Raw genomic sequence first — 22,420 nt, 5'->3', positions numbered from 1 at the left:
TCACGACAAAACATACGATACACGAAGTCATCTGTGTTTGGCTCAGCATCTAACATTAAACCAGTGACCTGAATGATGTGAGAATACACAATACAGGAAAATATGAGACTCCGGAGATGCTGGTAAGAGTACAGGCTGTGGGGCTGAAAAGAGCCCGGGTTCAATTCCCAGCACTGACATGGCAGCTCACATTGTTGTACCTCCAGTTCCAGGGGATCCGATATCCTCACATACCTGCTGGCAAAACAGCAATGTACATTTAAAAAAGAGCAACAGGCTGATCCTCCAGAGGACCACTCTGATTCCCAGTACTCAGCCACCTGTAACTCCTGTACTTCCAGGAGATAGAACACCCTCTTCAGGCCTCTAAAAGCACCAGGCACTCATGTGGCACACCAACATACACACAGGCAAAACACCCATACACACCAACAAAAGAAAAGGAAAAAAAAAAATAGACTAGTTACGTAGCTTTTCCTTTGAAGGTAAAAATTTTATTTTTTGAGGAACTTGTTACTGCACATTTCAGAGAGAGCTAGGTTAAGAAAGCAAAAATGTTCTCCCCTCATCCTAGGAATAAATAAGGGCATAAAATTTCTTCTTAAATCATGACACTTGGAAGTTTAGCACCAGCATCCAAAATGAACAACAAAGGAAAAAGAGCATTTACTATATATTTCAGATTTCTTTGGTTGGGGCAATCCCCATGTGGTATTAATATTTCTTCTTTTAATTCATATTACCAAAACAGTAAAAACCAGGAAAAAAATATAAAGCTAGTGGTTGCTGAAACTGGGGAGGCCGCTCTCCTGCACCTGTGCAGGTTCCCGGGATGCAGCCTGATGGACACTTGCTGGCTCATTCCCTTTGCAGTTGTTAGTTTCATAGAGAATAGCAGTAAACATTCTAATGTCCCAATCTTGGTTAGTCTTCCATTTTATTGCTTAGATGTTTCTTTGGTGTTGGTAAGGTCGTGGGTGTGCTTTTTGCCTTGTTTTTGAATGGTCATTAATTCTTAAGGTCACCTGGAAGAAATTAAAATCAAATTTAGCAAGTTAGCAAGAGTGATATGCAATGATCAACAGTTAAATGACAAACAGGCAAAAATTATTTTTATATAATTGGAAAGTAGAAAGAGGGGACTGTCAGGCCTGTATGCTCTCAGCCTAACTGTTCACAGCTAAGTGGGTTAGTGTAGGCCCTGAAAGAGGACTGTGTCCATTTTGCCTATGGAAGCAAGGAATGGCGCTGCCAACCAGCACAGCAGTGTGCCCTACAGGACAGCAACCCCAACCCCACAGCACTGCACAAGGAAGCTCATTACAAACCCCAAATCGCACTGTCAAAAACGGCACCCACTGGCAGAGTAGGCTTTACAGTGCTCAAGGGTAGCCAGAGATAAATACATAAAAACCCGTTAGAAGGGTGATAGGTAAAAACCCGGGTGGGAATGAGCCAGGTATGGTAGCACATGCCTCTCATTCCAACACTCAAGCCAACGTTTAAGACTGCACAGTGAGTTGTAGGCCACCTGGAGTTACAGAATGAGCCCTAGTCTGTCTGTCTTTCCCAATCAAAAAAAAAAAAAGCACAGAATCAAAATTATGTACGGGATAAACTCTTGAGCCTGACCCTCTGACAGGTGCATCTCCCTGGCTATACTTCAGTCTACACAAATAGCATTGACAAGATCTTTGGCAAGGCAGAGAAAAGGGCTGTTCTTCTCCATTCCCCATTTGAGCACCTCAGTGTGATTTCAAGCCCTCCTATTTCAGCCCTAGTCATTAGTTTGCTCTCCGAACAGCACTGGGTGTCAATGCACCATATAAGCTGCTCGATCTCTGGTCCCCACGCAGGCCAGACTGCAGAGGTGCACCCACAGGACAAGGAACGCTGTTTGGAAGAATGGCAAAAAACCAACACAGATGCTTTAGGTAACACTTGACATGGAAAACCCAACCAGAGTTTTTAAATTATCAAGCTGAGCCCACTGTGGTGGCGCATGCTTACAACCCTAGCACTTAAAAGCACTGTTGAGTTCAGACAGCATGGGGTACATAAGAAGACTGTCTTTCTTTGTTCTTTGATACAGGGCCTCTCTATTTCGTAGCCCTGGCTGTCCTTGAGCTCACAGAGAACTATCCGTGTCTGCCTTCCAAGCACTAGGAATGGAGGTATATGCCACCACATCTGGCTACTGAAAGATCATCTCAGAAAACCAAAACTTTAACAGTGACATTGGCTAGTAGATACCACAACAGCACTGGGTTTTCCTAAGTGTCACTGCTGGGGAAATGGCTCAGTAAAGGGCCTGCCACACAACCATGGGGACAAGTGAGATTCCCAGCACTCACAGGATGTGGGTGGCAGTGGTCTGTCTGCAACCCCAGTGTCCCGTAGGAGATAGAGAGGATCTCCGGAGCTTGCCAGCCAGCCAGTCTAGCCAATGGGCTAAGTGAGACCATGTCTCAACAAGGTAAGATGGAGAACAAGAGGAAAACGCAAGCTCCGCTCGCTCTACAAATAAGCTTTCTGAGTTCCACTCCCAGATCCTATGGTCAAAACAACTGACTCCTCAAAGTTGTCCTCCAACCTCCACGCATGTGGCACATGCACCCAAATCCACACAGGTAAGAATCTGAGTCAACAAAGGGTATCTACAAAAAGTGGCAGGCATTACACCTGTCTCCCTATTTATACCGCACTTACACAAACAGGGTCAATCCCAAATACACCGAGCACCTTTGCCCTTCAGCCTCCCAGGTGCAGTGGAGACCAGGAAGGGGCATAGTGGAAGCACAGGGGTGCCCCTGAGAGTGCACGCTCACCCTGCTGGTGGTGAAGGTGCCCGGGAGCCAGGGTCACTCGGCACTGCTCTGCTCAGTGGCGGGAGCGGGGTTCTCAGTTGGTGCTTCACCTGCCTTGGTCTGAAACAGAGCAAAACCACAAGTGAAATGCTTCAGAGGACTGAGTAGCCTTCAAGGGTAACATGCCTCAAAAGTGAATTTTCTCTAGAAAGGAAGACAGCAAGGCAGATTTTCACTTCTCTTTTATGCATGAGTCAGAAAGTGGCTGCTAGTTGGCCAATAAAATACCTTTCTCCCTAGAGTCCACAGCACATAACTGCTCACTCACCAGGGCTTTCTCCTCTATCAACTGTTGTCCTTCACCCACAGCTCCCAACCCCTGCTCCAGTATTTCCTCCAGAGATTGTCATGTTACAGGCAGAGAATATTCTCTACAGAAGGATCCTGAGCAAAATGTTGTGCTTGTTAAGTGTTCAGTTTCACACCCAGAAGACCATAAAGACTATGAAGAAAGATGGCACAATTAAGAACAATCTGGGGCGTGTCCCTCCTGGCTGCAGGTTTCACCTCTTTGCCATCTTGTGAAACAGCATTCAGGGGACGGGGGCGGCGCCGATAGTTGTAGGGGCGTCGGAATCCACGGCGGGCAGACTGCTGGTTTGGACCATTGGCCCCTTGCTGATTCTCCTTATCCTCAGCCTCTCCAATAGCAGGGGCAGGTCGTGGGCGAGCAGGTCCCCTAGAGAGGGAACAGAAGCTACATGAGAACACATATGGCCCAGCCAAATGTGCGGGAATGTGCGGGCTGACGGGTGGTGCAGGGGGGTGGGGTGGAGTGGGGTGTGTGTGTGTGGGGGGGTGTCCCCAAGGACATGGGATTAGTTTACTATTAACTCTAGTGATAAAGTACTTATTGAATCATCCATAGACCAGACCAGCGGATGAAGTTTTGGTGAAAAACCTTATTCCTCCATTATTTTCTCCTTCACTTGTTTATTTATTTTTAGGAAAACAAAGTAAATACATAGGGTCCTACCAGACACTTTGATAGGCACCAAGGAAAATGGGGAAAGAAGCCTGGCTCAGGATGTAGCTTCCACAAAAGATGACTCAGAAGAGACCAAAGCTGTGAGACTCCTTAGCAAGGAGTCATTAACCATTACCGCTAAAACTGGAATCAACCATGTAAGGAAGGTCCTTTTTAATAAATCCCTATTGCTAAACTGGCTAACATGTTCAACCAGTAAAACACATGCAAATGTTCCAGAGGCTGAGAGCTGGACCAGTTCTCTGACAGCGAAGTCTCAGACAGGGGTGGAGCAACACGTAAGACACAGCATCCAGAAGGCCATTTGTTCCCGTCACCTCAAGGGTGAGAAGGAACGGGCAAAAGCCTCTGTGATGAAGCTTCCACGGTTGAGATGGCTCCGTGGGTAAGAGCAGCTGTCCTCCCCAGAACCGGTGGGAGAGATGTGCCCTCCGTCTTCCCTGTACACGCTGAGGCACACGCACACACACTTAAGGATAAAGACAGAACAGCCACCCAAGGCATCTAAGGGTTCAGGAAGTTGAGACAAACAGGGAATAGCAAGAGACAAAGCACATTAAAATGGCCCACCCTTCACTGAAAGTAATGTCAGTGGTTCCCAGAGCCAGGATGTTCTGCGGGCATCATGGTGTCACAGACTATCTGTTCAGTTTAAACTTCTTACCAGTGAACAACTCCATCCATTTTTGTTTTGTGAGACAAGGTCTCAATGTTTAGCCCTGGCTGGCCTGGAATTCAGAAATACACCTCCCCCACCTCCAGCTTTGAATGACTTTTTTAACTGTCTAAGGTATAGACCTGGTGGACCCAGCAGAGCCCAGAAACACGCCAAAGGACATAGAGCCACTCAACTCCAACTCTTCATGGGCCTTATGTTCCAGAGCCAGATTCCAACAGCCCCAATTGACTACCTTAATGAGTAGAATGTTTTAATATTTCAATTTCCCTCTATTTCTGGCACGTTAATCTGCCCATCAGTTAATGCTTATTTTGTTTAGTTTAGTAAAAATTAAGCTTAAGCTAGACATAGTGTCAAACATATAATTCCAGACTTGGGAGGCTAGGAGGTGGAGCCATGAGGACTTCAAGTTAGGTGCCAGCCTGCAACACATAATAAACATGAAGCAAGACTTGGCTACACAGTAAGACCCCGTGTCAAAACAAGAAAGAAGTAAAAAGTAAATTTATGTGACGTAAAGCTGCAGGCCACGGGCTTCCCCCAGTTAAAGGGAGAGCAGCATTCTGGCAGTAAAGAGTACCTCAGCCTGGGTGAAGCCCTGGGCGTCATGCTCACCACACACAGCAAATGCTCAGTCTTGTGATCAAAGCCACCATAGCTTCCCACAATAAAGACAGCCATGCAGCAGACCCACAGTGCCCTCGTGCACTCTGCTGCCCCTCACAACACCTGTGGCAAACACTCCTACCTGCGGAACCTCGGGCGGTAAGTCGGATTCCGATGAACCTGGAGCTGTCCTCCCTCGGGGACTCCGTCCTTCATCTCTCCAATCTCACCAGCCTAGAGAGGGCAACAACAGCTGGAAATGAGCCCGGACACAAGGCAAGGAGGGTCAAAGCACACAGAAAACTGGCTTTAAAAAGTAAATCTGAGTCAGGAGCTTTGTTACCCAGCCCGAGGCTCCAGGAACAGCAGCCTGCTACTCACTGGTTATTTTTATGAATGACAGGAGAGGAAGGAAAACATTCCTACTATAATTGCCTTTCCCCTTCCTTGGCACAGAGCACCTAACTTTTCCCACATTAAAATCTGATGCTTTCAATACTGAGAAGAGGGGCTTGGGCTATAGCCCAGCAGGCACTGCTCTCATATAGCATGTGAAAGAACCGGTTCCCAGCACCAAAACCAAAATAACTCATTTATAATAAAAGGAAACACCAAATGCACTGACGCATTAACTTACAGTGGTTTCCCATCCACACCACTGTTGTCACAAGTTCATTCCATGCTTACCCACAGCCAGAGGTAGCTGAGCTTAGCCTTGGAGGAGGAGTTAAGAATTGGGTTTTTGGGTTCAACTCATTACTGACAAATCTTAAACATACCTTTACCTATAGCCCTTCCCTGTAGCTTGTTTCCACCTGCTTACGTCTCATCTAAAAGCTAAAAGCATCTGAGGGTTGTTTCTTGGGGGGGGGGGGGCTGTGAAGACAAGGTATTGCAATGCAGCCTTGGCTAGCCTGAAATGTGAGATCCTTGTGCCTCTGTCTACCAAGTGCTAGAATTACATTTGTGCAGCCCCTTCCCCTGCTACCCCTCACCCCCAGTTTAAAGCCTCTTAGGCTGGACTTCTGACCTGGGTTTGCAACTGGGGGCCCAGCAAAGTGCTTGCCCTGTACATTGGAAGACTTGAATCTGGATTCCTAGTACTCGTGTAAAAAGCCAGGCATGCATCTGTATCACGTAACTGGGAGGCAGAGACAGGCAGATCCCTGGAACTCACTGGCTAATGAGTTTCACTGAAAGATTCTGCCTCAAAAATAAGAGGGGGCCAGAGAGATGGCTCAGAGGTTAAGGGCACTGGCTGCTATTCCAGAGTACCTGGGTTCAGTTTCCAGCAACCACACAGTAGTCCACAACCACCTGTAACTTCAGAACTCCAATTCTACAGGTTCTAATGTCCTATTCTGGTCTCCAAGGGCACCAGGCATGCATACAGATCAATCATACACTCAAGCAAAAGAACCTTCTCCCTCAAAAACACACACAATAGCAGCAGAAATAATGATGATAACAATAATAATGTAGAGTCATTGACCTCTGACACCCACACACATACCTTCACAAAACAATTACCCACCCCAGCCTGGCATGGTGGCACAAGCCTGCAACCCCAGTACTCAGAGGACTGAGGCAGGAGGATCACCATGAGTCCAAGATCAATCTAGGCTACATGAGACCCTGTCTCAAAACAAAAAAAACAAAAACAAAATAAACCTCCTTGCTTTTCCTTAGAGCCAAATAGCATCCTTCACCTCTTCAGGAAAAAGGGACCATGAGCATTTCCACTCAATGGAAGGCCCACTAGTCGCCTTATAGATTCCTTGTATTTCACTCTGGATGAGGGAGGGCTTCATGTTCAAATCAGAACATGTCTGTTCTCATCACATGAAGCAAACTAACCCTATCTACCTCTACTCTATCTGATTGAGGCGGGTAAGCCTCTTGAAACCACAGCTGTGTCTTTCCTTTAGAAACAATCACAGACAGAAGTGATACACACACACCCCTCAGGCTGCATTATAGTTCACCACGTGTCAACGGCCCTTCAGCAAGGTCTACTCAGAATCCTGTGTTAAATTTCTTTAAGGAAGGATATTTCATCATTCTTGGACTTCATGATCTGAACTCCTAAACGTGGGTTACAGTACATTTAATTCATGTTCCCGACAGGAAAGCCACAAAGCAGCAGAGTAATCTACTTTTCTCACCCTGTAAGGTGGCATAACACTGATATTCACCTTGGAGGATGGTGACAATCTCTAGTTAATGCTTTGTATTGAAGTCCCTCCACAACCTGTAAATGTCTATTCCTCAAACGTTCATGTATTTACTTATGACTGTCTGGGTTTGTGGGTTTCGGGTTTATTCAGCGAGCCATAATCCTGCTACATTCATTACTGGCCAATAAGAACTCTGCATGCTGGCTTTCAGCCTCTTGACAACTCTCCAACATTCTTTAGAGTACTTCCTGCCTTTTTGGCACAGAATGTTCAAGGCTTGTACCAGTATTTTCTCTGACCCAGCTCAGAAAGTAAACGTTTCGAGAAAGGGGCTTTTTCTGTCTAAGAACTGCACCCAGAAACAAACAACTAGGGATGTGGCGTGCTGAGCACTGCTAGGGTTTCCCTGCTTTGGGTCTTTAAGCAGTACACTCATAGCACATAAACATGCAGACAGACGTGTTCCATGTGTATGCCTACCTCGATCTGCCTCTCCTAACTGACTTAGCAGTAAGTTCTTTATATGTTAAGTAAGGGCCAAGTGAGGCCAGAGGCAACTCAGCACCCAAAAGCTGAATCAATTAAATATCTTGCCATGATCCCACACTTCATTGGCTACAGAAAACCCAACCCCATCACTATCACCCATCAGGAGCATCAAATAACACAGTCTCTCTTGCCTCTCTCTGCCACATTTAAACTTTTCCTCACTGTCACTGTCCTCTGAGTTACCGAATCTGACCAGCACCATCTTGACTTGCTGACTGTCTCCTACAGTTTGGCCACCAAGCGTGGATAACTTCATGAGGCTTTTTCTTTGCTCAGACGCCCATCCTGGCTGGCTTCATCATATTTACAGCAAGACAAAGGTCCTTACTGAGCTTTCGCAGCAGTTACCTGTCTTCCCAATATCTCAGTCCACTCCCTCCTTCTCCAGCTCTCACCATTCCAATCACATAAGCCTGCAATAATACCCTGACCACACCACCACCAGAGGAGATTGGCAGAAAAGTCACTGATTCATTATCTTTGTGTTTGGTTTCCTTCTTTCTTCTTCTTTTTTTCTCCCAAGATGGGACTGTTTGTATACCCTTGGCTGCCTTGGAACTCACTCTGAAGACCAAGCTGGCCTCGGCCTCGGGTGTGGAACACCGTGGCCAGCTGGGCGTGGGTCCTCGTAGCCCACCATGTTTGAAACTGCATCTTTTGTTGTTGGTTGCTGTGGTCAGGCTGGCCGGCCTGCAAGCTTTGAGTGTCTCCTGTGTCTGTCCCCAGTCTTGCTAAAGGTGAGAGCTGGCACTGCATATATACACTGCTATGCAGGAGCTGAGCCCCTGCCTGCGTGGCAAGTGCTTCGAGAACCACTGTCCCAGTCACCAAAGGTGCTAATTTTTAAAACACTCAAGTCTCCAGCTGTAAGAAAAACAAACAAACAAACAAACAAAAAAAGCCACACCGCTCACTTCGTAGGCCAAAGAAAGGACAAAATTAGGATGGATTTCAAACACCCGCCAGCTGGCGGGTCCCACAGTGCTGCTTCCTCCTCACATCAGTTATTCTCCTAAGAAGCTTCGGGGGCTCTCATGGAGACCATTTGGCCGCTGATGTACGACCTGAAGCATCACACAAACACCATGCTGCACTTCCCACGCTGGCCGGCTACTGCTCCATGAAACCTCCCTCTGCAGTAGGGGTCCAAACCTTTCCCGTCTGAACTTGAAGAGTTTTCAACTTGACTTTGTAAATTAGTGTACAACGATGACCCCGAAGCTGCCTCGCTACGTGTAAGAAAGCTCTACCAAGTATTCTGTTTGCGCTGTTGGACTGGCTTAAGGAGGCCTAGCAACTACTTGCCAACACAACGCAGTAGTGCGCATCAAAGACTCTGGTGGAAAAGTTGCTGCAGACGCCTAACGTGGGCTTTGTTTCCAAGCTGGAACAGCCATGGCCGGCAGGCGTTCCAAACATCCACATGCAGTCATGCGCTGCCAAGAGTACGCAAGCTGCTAGAAAACCAGCCTCAATCACAGGACGCTCCTTCTACGGCATTAAGGGATCATTTTACACCAATCTTTAGTGTGGACCACACTCTTTCTAAAGACATGTAAAAAAAAAAAACAAAACAATGGGTTCAGGAATTATGCCTTACACATGCCAAATAGTACGATTGCCCCAGGAAGACGCCGCTAACATGAGATAGCAAGTGTTACAATCTGCCTGACTGCTCTTGCTTTCATTTCCTAGAAGCCTTAGTGTTGCCCTGAAGATGCCTACTAGGCCTCACGTACCCAGCGTCTCCATATATCTGACACTGCTTGTTATTTTTAGCACATTTGTCAGGGGCAGCTGTTGGAGAGTTAGAAGGGGAAAAACAAGAAGCCTTGCAGAAACAACAGTCATGCATGATGGGAATGGGAGGAGTGTTGCAAGAGATTGAACATAACGTTCAGTCAAAACATTTCGGGGGGGGGGGGGGAAGGGTTTGAAGCCCAAGGACACTAAGGAGCAGAGCTGTGGCTAGTGATAAATAAGGACCCGATTCCATGCTCCCTGGGAATTGAAATCCTGGTGTAAAGCTTATTAACATATTCACAAAGGCTCTACTCATTTCCAGCACTCAGCAGTCAGCAATCTCCACTCTGGTAGCTCAGCAGACAAACAGCTCTCATCTAATTTGGTACTTCACATTTTCCACCCTACATTGTGCTCCATCCTCATGTTTCATAGAACATTCTAGCAAAGGTATTCAATGCCTCCATTTAACAAGTGACCTTCATTTCTCTAAAACTTGACTTCCCCCAAATTTGCAATGACCAGTAGCAGAAGCAGGATTAAAATTTAAGCCCTTTTGAGATCAGAGTCCAAGTTCTTACACATACTCATTTGTCTCAGTACCTAGCTCATGCTGGCCCTGAACTTGGGCTCCTCCTGCCTCAGCATGCATCACCATGCCTGGCTTGTTTTCCTCACCCATCTACAAACTAGACCCTACCCACTGTCCCATATGATATGCATGGCTCACGATGTACTTCCAAAAATGTGTTCACAAGTGCTCTGCACAGGCAGAGCGGGCCTTGCCTCAGCTTTGGTAGCATGGGAAGCTGCAAGCAATGTGTTACTTCCGGTAGCTGGAGTTGAAGTAGGAGGAGGAGGAAGAGGCAGAGAAGGACGAAGGGTGAGGACTGCTGAGGAGGAGTCTCAGGTGCATTTTACCTGCATTCTGTTGGGATGGGGAAAGACCCGTGAGCGACGGTCAGAGGTCTGTCCCACGTGGTAAGGCGGGAAACGCCGCTGCCGGTATGGAGGGCGATACTGGGGGCGGCGCAGCTGATTCCTGGCCCCAGAGAACTGCCCATCTGTGGCAGGGGGCTCAAATCCTTCACTGCTGCCGCTCCCTTCCTCCTCCTCCTCCCCAGCGTACTAGCGAAGCAAAGAAACAGAGTTTCAGAAGAAGTTACAGCGAGGCAAGAACCAAAGAATGCCACTTACGATGGCCATCACCAGGAAACACCCCAACTCCCAGAGCAGTGCCCCGTTCGTTGTACAGACACAACACAGGTAGCCCAGATGATCAAGTGACTGGGATAAACTACGTGGAAATTAAAGCAGATCTATGCAGATATCATACCAAGCGGCAGACAAGCAATAGCAGACACGCTATTAACAAACTAACAGCACTGAATTAGCAGAACAGCAGTGTTAACACTGTTTGGCCCCTTTTCAGTGTGTCTCCCAAATTTACCCAGTGGGAAAAGTCAAGAACTGCCAATAAACAAACAAACAAACAAACAAAATAAAACAACAACAAAAAAAACCCCACTTCATGATGTCATCAGGAGATCTGACCTAGGCAGTACGCTTTAGGGCAGTTGGGTTTTTGGGAGCCTCCCGGAGCACCAAAGGCAAAGCATTCCCCACAATTCCACTAAGGCGTTCATCCCTCACCAGCTTATGGTGGATCTTCTATGCTACAATGACATGCTGTCTCTCAAAGGACCAAACACACGAGACGGAAGACTCGGACCAGCCTCTATTAAACCGTACAGCAGAGGCGCGCCATGGCGCAGTGCAATGCCAGTCTTCTCGCCCAATCTGTACAGGATTTTTAACTGAAATGCTTTATCAGTATGCAATGAGTTATTCTAAATTAATTTTAACTTCTAATATAATAGCAGTATCATACCATCAATGATTTTGAGATTCTTAATACCACCTAAGCCTAAAAGTAAGTTCAAAAAGTGTGAGGGCATCCTTCCTTTTTAGCAATTAGAAATATGGTTTAATTGCATTTTAATAGCAGTAAGTACTACTATTTCTAAATATAGACCATAAAAGGGGATTAATTACTGACTCGTTTTTCCTGATTTTTTAAAATTTCAACAAAATAAGCAAACATTTCTGAAAAACTCAAATCTCACTTTAAATATGAAATGACAAAGCCAGTCTTACAAGAACTATCTGCAATTTTTTAAAGTGAATTGAAAACTAATAAGCTAGTGACCAGTCTCTCTTAGGAGAATAGGTTACTTAAGCTTCAGAGCCTCCACACCAAACCCACACACTCAACTAGACTCCCCACACAACTGGTTTGGTCTAACTTCACAAATCAACAACACACTGTTCTCTGAGGGACTGGAGCTGTGTCCCAGCCCTCGTTTTTTACTTTCCATTTTGAGACAGGGTCTCACTAAGTTACTCAAGCTGGCCTTTAACTCACTCTGTAGCCCAAACAGGGCTTGCACTTGCGATCCTCCTGCCTCAGCCTCCCGAGTAGCTGGGATTACAGACCTGCGCCACCAGGCCTGGCTCATTCTACTCTTTATAAAACCTGTATGAATAAATGATTCACAGTTATGTAAAGATATATTTTGCATAGAAAATATTCACCACATAATTTCTGAAGGCATTATCTCTTAAGCTCATGCAGCTAAATCTTTCATAAAGACCTTTATGAAAAACCATCACAATGGTACCACCATTGCTGACCATACTTGAGTCAGCACAATGGAAGAAGGACCTTTCCAGCTTGGGGGGCGGGGGGAGGGGGCAGGGGAGAGAATCTTCCGTAAAGAAAACTCTTTACGGAGGGTTTTGACTACCTTTTACTTCTAAATTGACCTAAACATCAACCTGATCAGAAATGTGAATGAACTTGAGGAAACTGCCCATTCCTGCCCTGCCCCTCAAAGACGAAGCGGTGCATCCATGTGGAGGCTTTCTCAATCATTCTCTTCTGGACTTTCTTGAGACAGGGTCTCTCACCAGACACAGAGCTCATGGATTCAGCTACGCTAACTGGATGAACTGCAGGGATCCAGCAGAGACACCCACAACCCCGCGGGTGCTGGAACCATGTTTGTATGGCAGGTACTTTATTGACCGAGCCTTTCCCCCGGCCCTCATGAAATTTCTTTTTAAATCAAATATAAGTAAAAGAGTAAGAAAAAATATAAACAGATGAAATATAAGGGATGCAATAAAATCAACATGGGACAGGGGTAGATGACAGTTGAAAAGAAAAGAGGCACATCTATTAAAGCAGAACAAAGCCATCTGTATTATTTTTCTTTGTAGCTCTGACTGGCCTGGAACTTACAGGTCTGCCTGCTTCAGCCTCCTGAGTGCTGAGCCACCATTACTAGCTAATCTGAAGATATTTTGTTCTTTTTGAGATTTTTCTAAAGTTTCTCTTTGTATAACTCAGGTGACTTCCCTGCTGTACTCAGAGTTCCCTGACTGCTAAGTCTATGGCGCTAGCACCAAGTTCTACTTCCACAAACACCAAAAATATAGACTATTATACTACCATACCTACATAATTCAAATCTAGCACGGTGCTCATGACCACAACTGAGTTCATGTTTACCTTGAAAATACTCCTTTAAACTGAGCCTAAGAATGTTCCAGCCAGATTCACCTGAAAATGATTTCCCCTAGACTGAGATTAATCCAAACAACTAAAAATCTGTAATTACCAGTTCTTTACAAGAGAATAAAATGCTTTCTTATAGAAAGTAGCCCTTCAACCAAGGCAAGTTCCTCAGCACTCTTTCTTGCCAATCAAAGGTAGACTTTCAGGAAAACAGGTTGCCCAGCTGTGATGGGAACCCCAATCCTGGTGCCAGTGAATAGCACATTGGGAATCCGGCCAAAGGAAGAGAAAGCCTTTAGACAACTTGACACCTTAATTAAATCTGGTTATAACTGAATGTCTGTTACTTGTCACCAAGCCCACCCTAAAATGATACAGCATCTGACTGGCAACTTGCCGATGGGACCAGTAACAATGAAAAAATTCTGGGCATTAAAAGTTCTCCTTAAAAAAATGAACACATGCAGTATCTCCAGGACATGGAACCTTCAAACACAGTATGTATCTGCTCCTATGCTCATTCAGTTTTAAATATGAGAACATTTGCAATCAACAGTCAGGGACACAGTCAACATACATTACGAGGAGGCCCACGGCGCCTGCCATAGTAGCCGCGTCTGTACCGGCGCCGGTCAGCAGCATAGCGACTCCCTTCCACGGGGACTCCATCTGGACCAGTCACATTTGCCGCTTCAGCACCCTGAGGGAGAAGAAAACACAGTCTCCAAATTTAAAAGGAACTAAGTAACCTCCTCCTCCAGTAACAGTCAGTTACTGTGTTAAGATGCCCTACTGTGATCTCAAGAACTTGAGAGGCCCCACTCCCTCGACTGGTCAGCCACGTTTAGGAGCAGTGTATAACCTCAAAGAACATGAACAAATGAATACACTTAAATGAAAGCCCAGATTCTACAAAACCTCTTAGCACGTGTTGAAACTCGTGGTACCCCAAGGTAGCACCAGAATCCTGACTGGTCAGCTCCATCTGCTCTGACTAGCTCTGCGTTCCTGCTTAATGAGCTTGGCAGAAACAGGGAAGAAAAGACCCCTGACTTAGGAAGTCTCCACACAATCCTCCCTTTTCCTGTTATATTTTTGACACCACCTTAAGAGCTCTTTTCCTACCCCTAAGTGCTAGGGACTGAAGGTAAAGACTCAAGTATAACAGGCAGCAAACATTCTAACACTGAATTACATCCCTAGGCACCACCAAATTCACCTGCAACAAACCTGGGTGGAAAAGCCCCCCCTTCTTTGAGCTATGGAGTATTCTAGGGGCCAGGAAAGTGGAGCCTGGCTTGGCTGGGGACTTCAGTGTGCAGCTGGGTTCGGAAGTCTACCAGGATCTGGCTAGTGTGAATCCCGGCTATCAAGCCCTGCTGTTTCCCAAAGTCATCCTGCGTACCTGCCTGGAGCTGTGATCTGGCCAGTGTCAGATCAGAGACAAGAATACCTACTGGGAAGCTTTGTCTTCTAGGTCCCTTAGAGCAACCTATACAAGGAATAGGGTGCATACACTACCCAGGAGGCTGCTGTCCGCAGACACTGCACACCAGCATCCACCGGGGGAGGAACCTGGTCGGCTTAATTGGCTGCAGTCAAAGTTGTCAGGCAGGGATGAGGGAGGGTGCAGTTTTGAGACAGAACTTTGCTGTTTATCATAGACTGGCCCTAAACTTGCAAAATTCCTCCTTCCTCGGGTTGTCCGGTGCCGAGATCACAGGCCGGTACGCCAGGCCTGGTTTCTGTGGTGCCGGGGACTGAACCATGGATTTCCCAAATGTTAAGCATACACTTTACTAACTGGGCTACACGCCTGGTCCAAGACAGTCCTGGGTCCAGAATAAAATACATCGCATACTTTGAGAAACTAGCCTTCATCCCAGGGTTCCTTTACTACACAAGAAACTAAAATATACACCATACTGAATATTCATGAGGGTGTCCAATAAAAATAATTCTGCTCCCACTTCCTCCTCATAAAATTTTTAAATACTACTCCACAGAGGCTGAAAAGCCACCTACTATACGATAAAAGTATGCACCAGCACACTCGGACACTATCTGCTTCTCACCTTTTCTCCTTCAACCACATCAAACTCTACAGTTTCTCCATCCCCCACACTGCGCAGATACTTGCGTGGATTGTTCTTCTTGATGGCCGTCTGTCGAGGAAAACAAAAAAACTCCATTGGAGGTGTATCCCAACACTGAGATGTGTTCATCAATTTCACGCTAGCCACAGTACTATATATGTGTTTTCTTTAAAAAAAGTAAAGCCTCCACCCTTCCATTAAGCTGCACCTCAAAACAATACTCCACAACATGGTGCACATTTCTTTCCTGATTTGTAGCATGCTTCAAAATGTGTATCTGCAAGTGGTAAAGAGACAGTCACCACATGCTCCTGCTGCTGCACCCTGTCACCCAGTCAAGACACTGAATCAGTTATTATCAAGCAAGAGACTCCTGGTGTTCTAGCTATACCTCCTTCCATCAAGGCAAAGATGCCTACGTGAGACCTTATATAGACACACAAGCACAGTTTGGGTACAAAGGTTTTGTATGAAAGAGAAACTTTTGACCTCCGAAGCTTTTCACATGGCAGGCTGCAGTAATGGCTCAGCCGTTGTGAGCACACACGGCTCTTGGAAGGATTTGAGATGGGCTCTGCACCCACTTTATGTGGCTGTTTGCAACTGCAGAGGATCTGCTGCCCTCTTCTGGTCTCCACAGGCACTGCACTCATGTGCACACTCCCGCCCTCCCCCAACCACATAAATAAAAGAGTATTTTTTTTAAAAAGCCAGTGTGGCTGGGATAGTGATGCATGCCTCCAATGCTCACATTTGGGAAGTAGAAGGAGAATTAGGTGCTCCACACCAGAGTCTTTTCTCACAAGGAAAGGTGGGCTGAGTAGCTCATGTTTGAAATTACCAACACTTGCAAAGATGAGGCAGGAGGGTCATTAGGACCTCGAGGCCAACCTGGGCAACAAGAAGTTCAAGACCAGTGTCTTGCCTCATAAAGACAGATGAATAAAAGTGATTTTAAAAAAAAAATAAAAAATCGACGAGATAAATGTTTATGCCCATAAATACTATAACATAATAAACAAGATTACTTCAAGAGTGGTAACACACAAGTGCCCTCTATCAGCTATCCCACTTTATGGATGAAGAAACGGGCCAGTGACTTACCTGAGGCCTTAAAGCTAAGAGGCTGAAATGGAGGTAGAAGACCTCTGTTCTTACACTGTATCTGGAGTCCTCAGCACTCCCCACCTCACATGCCAGCCATCATTAGAACTGAAGGAGAAGCCACTCTACACTGGGCATCTGCCCCTACATCATCCGCTTAAGAAAAGGCCCTTTCTCTTTCAAATACAGGAAGAGAAGAATCCTCAACAAATCTCCACTCCCCTGCCTGGCATCCCTAAACAGTTAAAGGGCTGCGGAGTTTCTATGGAAGTAGGTCAACCCTATTTTATAAAGCGATTAGACATGTGTAATCCAGCCTTCCTCTGCTCTGAGTAGGAGGGAGAGAAGAGGGGGAAAAAGTGAGCCAACAGGGCAGACCTCACCCACTCCAGAAGGAGGCAGCTCGGGACAGGATGTATGTGCACACAGCATGAGCATTTAGCCAGTCCAAAAAAACAGCCCCTCCCTGCCGGCTCGTTCTCTTTTTCCTGTTAAACTGGGCAGGCCTCAACACACTGATGTGACTCACTCCACAACCTCATGGGCCTGGAATCGGGTCATTAGCTCACAGGCTAGGAGGTCGGCCACCAGCATGAAAACTCCTTTCTCCCAGCAGTCACCGAACAGGGTGCTTTTCCCAAAGGTCACTAACCTCCATATGTTAAAGCAACACTCGCTTCTCAGTCTGCTAGGACTTTAAAAGTCACTGTACCCTAATAAATCTACTCCAATTATCTGGGTACAGCAGAAATGCATCCCGCACAGGGCAGACATATGAAGGATGGAAAAGACAGCTACAGAGGTCTTTTAGATGTGGCTATCTCCCTCTGCCAAACGCCAGCCCAACACAAACAAACCCAAACACAGGGGAGCAAGAACAGCACAGCAGCCGCGCGGGTCAGTGTGCCACTGCCACGCTTTTTCAACAAGACACTGAAAATGCCATGTCTCTTTGAGAATGAATATACAAAACAAACAGCAAAAGGGGTGTGGCTCCTCTTAACCTACTTCATAAAGCAAACAATCGAGGGTAATAATAATACAGAACATCTGAGGACACCCGTTTGCTCCATTTTCTCAAACAGAAGGAAACTGGCAGGGGTTGGACTTGGACACGTGCTAGATAGACACGTCTCTGTCAACAGGAGGGAGGACTGTCTAAGGGAGGGAAGCTTTCTCAGGTCTGAGACACACATCTAATCCTCCTGTTCTGGGTGTTGTTCACAAATCAAAGGAGTTTTACCCAAAACCAGCTCAGGCAAAAGCCAGGTTGGCTCCAGCCAAGGACCAAAGAGAACCACACCGCCAGACCAGTAGGCAGGTTTTTGGGTTTTTCGTTTTGTATTGTTTTGTTTTGTTTGGGAAGGACTCAGAGGCTTTAAAAAGCAGAAAATGGTTTAACCGAATATAAGTTTAAAACTGAAAAGAAACAACTCAAATGCCTGGAAACAGTTATATAAGGGGACAGAATGGTTTATCTGCCACACTTAATAATGCTGAACTAAGCTCTCATTCCAAAATAAACCAAGGGAGTTTGGGATACTACAGTCATTTGCTGGACACACAGTCAATGTAACTAACACTGCTAGCCTCCCTCTTACCTGGTGTACAAACACATCTTCTTTGGTGTCATTTCTGTTGGGAGGCAGGAAAAAAAAAAAGAAAAGGAAAACACAACTCACTATTAAAGGGTCTGAACATTCAGGGAAGCTTCAAAGAACAAATGTACTATGAGCAGACATCTCAAGACCTAAAAAAGACAAACCTTTTAAATCGTTTGTCTTTTCAAAACATGTCTCAAATCAATTCCCGTAAGCCCCACCTCTCCCAGATGCCCCTCTACTCCTCCAATGTGGAGATCCAAGCATTGGATTCCACATGCACAGAAACACCCCTGTGCTCTCATGTCTTTTTCAATCACATGCTATGTAATCAGAGCCCTAAATTTTCCTCCCAGCAAAAGCAAGACAGTCAAAAGGACAGGGCACAGCTGTGAACTAGGCTCTCCTTACAGTGAAACTTAAAACAGTCCTCCCACCACCCCACCCTAACCTCCACCCCACCCAGACCGATAAGGAAGAGACTGGAGGAATTGGTTTTAAAAATTAAGGAAAAAGAAAACAGCCGGCGCTCTGTAAAATACATCCCCCTATCTCCAAGCAGCCTGTGGTTACCTCCATTCCCATATGGTAACAAGTCACCCTGGTTTAAACACTGGTTTCCCCACAGGACTTGGGACCAGACCAGGGCTGGGCTTACAGACCCAGCTCAGTTACTCACTAGTGTGTGACCTTAAGGAGAGTTGCTTAACCAGGCTCTCTTTTCTCCATCTGTGAAATTACGGATGGGGACTATGTAAAATTCTTCCCATTTCTGACTGTAGTTTTAATCTCTCTGTTCTAAAGAGTATATGAATGCTCTAAAAATGTGTCCATGATCAACAGTTTAGAAATCGCAAATTCGTACAGCTCATTAATAAAGTGGGACAATGGATTTGTAACTGCTGTTGCTACAAAGTGGGTGCAAGACATACAGACACATACCGGTTTATAAATCCATATCCATTTCTGACGTTGAACCATTTGACAGTGCCAAGGACTTTGGTGGCTAAAACGGGATTAAGCAGATATGTTAGCACCTGACCTACAAAGAGATAAAGCTCCTATCACTAAGGTCTTGATACCATTACACAAAGCCTAAACACCCTTGAGTAAACCATTAATGGCTTGATTCCAAAACAAAACAAAACAAAAAACGTGGAAGAATGTGGAGCTTTGATAGAGACGCTTTTTCAAGCCTGAGCTTTTCTTTCATGCAGACTTTTTACCGAGGTCTCAAGGGTGGCCCTATGCCCGGACAATTCTGTATTAGCCAAAACTGAGAAAGGTGGTTGAAGAAAACTGCCAATAAAGACTCATAAAGACTCAATTTCAAGGGAGAGGCATCTGCATATGTCTATAAATCCAGCACTCAAACCCAGGAGATGACAGCAGGAAGATCAGGAGTCTCCAGCCAACGTGGGCTAAAGACCATCCTTAAAAACAAAACCTAAAACAAAAAAGGCCCCGGAAGTTCCAGGGCTGGGGCCTTGGCTCAGGGGTATAGTACTTCGCATTCATTCAAGAGGCAACAGGTGTGAACCTCATATCCTAACCAAACCAACTAGGAAAGAAGAAACACAACACATTTCAGTTACTGACCCAGACACTTCCTATGTGCACAGGAAGATCTACAGAGAAAGTACAGAGAGCTGTGCCATCTCATCATTTTCATACTTTGAAATATTAGGCAAACTTTAATAAGCAACACAGTAACTCCTGCTTAATAACAAACTGACAGAGATATAAAGAAACTTGTCTGGTGGCCAAATGAAGCCTGGAGTGATAACAGAATGGATTCTGTCTCCCCCAGTGCTGTACTTATCACTGAGACATGGCACAGCAGGCCCATTTCACACCAAAGTGTTTACTTGCCGAGAAGGGAGAATCATGGCATTCTCTACCGTCAACTCATGACTGTTTATACCCTCTGTCATGAGCAGGATAGTTTCTCTACAGTGCCTCACCTGAGAATTCATTAAGAATCTAAATTTTGCAGATACATGTTATCTTAAAGTATTCCAAATGTGACTTCTGGGATCAATGGGTGAATGTCAAATTTATGATCTCTAAGAAATGGATAGGTCTAAGCCCAGGAAATGCACAAAACAGTCACCAGGACTCAAAAGTTCAGGAGTGATCAAGGCAGAGCCAGGCTCTCAGTGAGGAGATGCTGTTCTGAGCGTGGCGCAGGGCGGGTTTGCAGAAGCCTCTGGGCTTTCTTTGAAAAGCTATCCAGTCTTTAGCCTAAAGCCAATCAATTTAGGCTGCACAGCAAATGAGAAATATAAATATTTCAAGTGTCAAGTACAGAAGAGACCAGGTGTGGATAAACAGAATGGCCTCTAGATAAGGATTTTGAGTTGATTTCAAAAAACTCTGGACCTACACAAAGGCTCTGAAAGAGATTGAGCAAAGGGCAAGCTGAGCGGCGGTGAACACCTGTAAGCCCTTAGGAAGTGGAGGCAGGACAGTAAAGAGTTAAAGGTTCTCCTTTTACTACAGAGGGAGGCCAAGGCCAGCCTGGGCTACCTTCCTGAGACCAGCCTGGAGAAATAAAAGTGCAAAACCAAAACAAATACAGAAAGGAGAGGGAGAAAGGCAATGATAGCAGCACACGGGGAAGATGAGAAAGATTCTCGGGTCTGTTTTTCAAGGCTGAAGGTGTTTCTTTACTTCTGAAAGTTGTACAAATATTTCCAAGGACTTCATATAACCAACTTCCTTCAAACCTTTAATACTATAAACATATTCAAGGACACAACAAGGAGTTGGTAGGGTTAAGCCTATCCAGTTCTTTTTTTTACTGAGGTAAACCTGTTTTCCCTAACGGACTACATGGCACAAACCAAAGTTACGGCCCCTTTGCAAAGACCAGAATGAGAGCATCCAAGATATCCATTTCAGTCAGCCCTGGGTCCAGAACATTTTGGGTATCCATGTGTCTGCTTGGCACAGGCGATGGCAGACCACACCGGACAAAGACAAACAGTGCTGAAGTGTCAGGTGGAAGGCTTGCCCTTCATTTTTGACAGTCTGGACTTTTGAGTGGAAGGATGAAAGCAGTCAAACTCATCACCAGGGATCTGGCAGAAACAGAACTAATCGTTGCGGATTGCGGAAATTAACCTTCATATACTTCACCCTTCTCCAAAGATATTATCTACCACTTTCCTTATCTCAGAAGTGCAAGGATCAAGTAAAAACCTGTAGGATTCCATCTGCCCTCAGTAAGCTATCATTAAGAACCTGCTTCGGATAGCAACACGGGTTCTTTCATTTTGTGTGGAAGTGGTCCAAGCAACAAACATCTGGTGGAAAGTGCCACAATGCAACACTCACAAGACCTTTAAGGAACTTTTTAGAGCGGGGGGAGCGGGGGGCGGGGAAAGGCACGTAATTTGGCAGGCACTGAGTTTTTAAAGCCTTGGGAAAACAAGAACCGCAGGACTGTCAGGGGTGGGGAACACCGAAACGGTGTTCTATTTCTTCCACGTTATCCCTTCAGCTTTCTTGCTAAATGGGGAGGAAGCTCAGGGAGAGCAGGCGAGCCCAATCGGCCCCACCCAAAAACACTGAACATTTCTGAAGCATCCTACACCATCTGTTAACTTTCCTGTTTCGGAGAGTGAACCACATGCGCACGCATACTCCCTTCGGGGAGCTTATCCACCACCCACCTGCTCCGCAAGCCTGTGGAAGGCCCCACACCGTACGTGAGGAAGACGAGGACACCGAAATATGCGACAAAACCATCGGCCACCGTGGCAAACCCTCTGATCCCCAAAATCTCCAGTGCCCACCTCGTTTCCCTTCCAGTTACAGGTCCCAAGGTGACCACCATGTTTTGGACACACGTCCTACTCCGCTTCCGACCAAGTTTTTTTTTTTTTTCCTCCAGTCGCCACACCACGTGCATTCCCACAGTGAGGGGAGAGGGAAATGCGCAGCAGTTGGTGGGCACTGGAAGGCTCTTTGGATCTATGGGCACAGCCAGTGGAGGGGGGGCCCCGCCCCAAGTTTCCCGGGGCGTTGCAACATCCCTCTGCCGGCATGTGGCTCGCAGGAGCATGGCGGCTGTCCCAATCCCACGAGAAAAGGGCGTCAGAGGCGGACACCTGACTCTCCTAGGCCAGGGGAAAAAAATGACAATAAAGTCTTCCCAACTCACCCCTCCCGTGCGTCCCCGGAGTCTCCCCCACCCCCAAGGAAACGCGCTGCTTTCCAGAGCCACAGCAGAGGCTCCGAGTCCTGGCCCACGTGTCCCCAGCCCGTCCTGCATCCGCGTCCATCCTCGCCCACCGCCTCTCCGGGGCTGCACCCAGGGACTCACCGAGAACTTTCTTCTCCGCGTCCTCGCTGCCCGCAGGGGCTGACGAGGCCGGAGCGGGCCCGGGGGCCGCGTCTCCGCCGGGGCTCCCCGCGAGCAGCGC

The 22,420-nt window shown here is 46.4% G+C and overlaps 1 protein-coding gene and 1 non-coding gene across 2 annotated transcripts in view; both read right to left on the bottom strand.

Annotated features, from left to right (window-relative positions):
* Window positions 1-468: 468 nt before the first annotated feature.
* The window catches only part of Ybx3 (Y-box binding protein 3), a 22,649-nt gene continuing 697 nt past the window's right edge, over window positions 469-22,420 (bottom strand). The window contains exons 2-11 of the mRNA XM_055611472.1: window positions 22,321-22,420; window positions 18,933-18,996; window positions 17,991-18,024; window positions 15,265-15,354; window positions 13,767-13,889; window positions 10,531-10,737; window positions 5,283-5,374; window positions 3,375-3,546; window positions 2,829-2,927; window positions 469-1,025 (exon numbers count right to left, since the gene is read on the bottom strand). Coding sequence (XP_055467447.1) covers window positions 2,862-2,927; window positions 3,375-3,546; window positions 5,283-5,374; window positions 10,531-10,737; window positions 13,767-13,889; window positions 15,265-15,354; window positions 17,991-18,024; window positions 18,933-18,996; window positions 22,321-22,420 — 948 coding nt within the window. The 3' untranslated portion in view covers window positions 469-1,025; window positions 2,829-2,861. The remainder of the gene's footprint in view (window positions 1,026-2,828; window positions 2,928-3,374; window positions 3,547-5,282; window positions 5,375-10,530; window positions 10,738-13,766; window positions 13,890-15,264; window positions 15,355-17,990; window positions 18,025-18,932; window positions 18,997-22,320) is intronic.
* Window positions 14,654-14,787, bottom strand: LOC129680404 (small nucleolar RNA SNORA70). The gene has a single exon (XR_008720682.1). It is a non-coding gene; the product is annotated as a small nucleolar RNA SNORA70 (small nucleolar RNA).

Source organism: Psammomys obesus, unplaced genomic scaffold, assembly GCF_907164565.1.
Source record: "Psammomys obesus unplaced genomic scaffold, mPsaObe1.curated_primary_1811, whole genome shotgun sequence".
In the NCBI taxonomy this organism is placed as follows: Eukaryota; Metazoa; Chordata; class Mammalia; order Rodentia; family Muridae; genus Psammomys; species Psammomys obesus.
The sequence above is the reverse complement of the archived record's forward strand: the minus strand, read 5'-3'. Positions and strand labels throughout refer to the sequence as shown.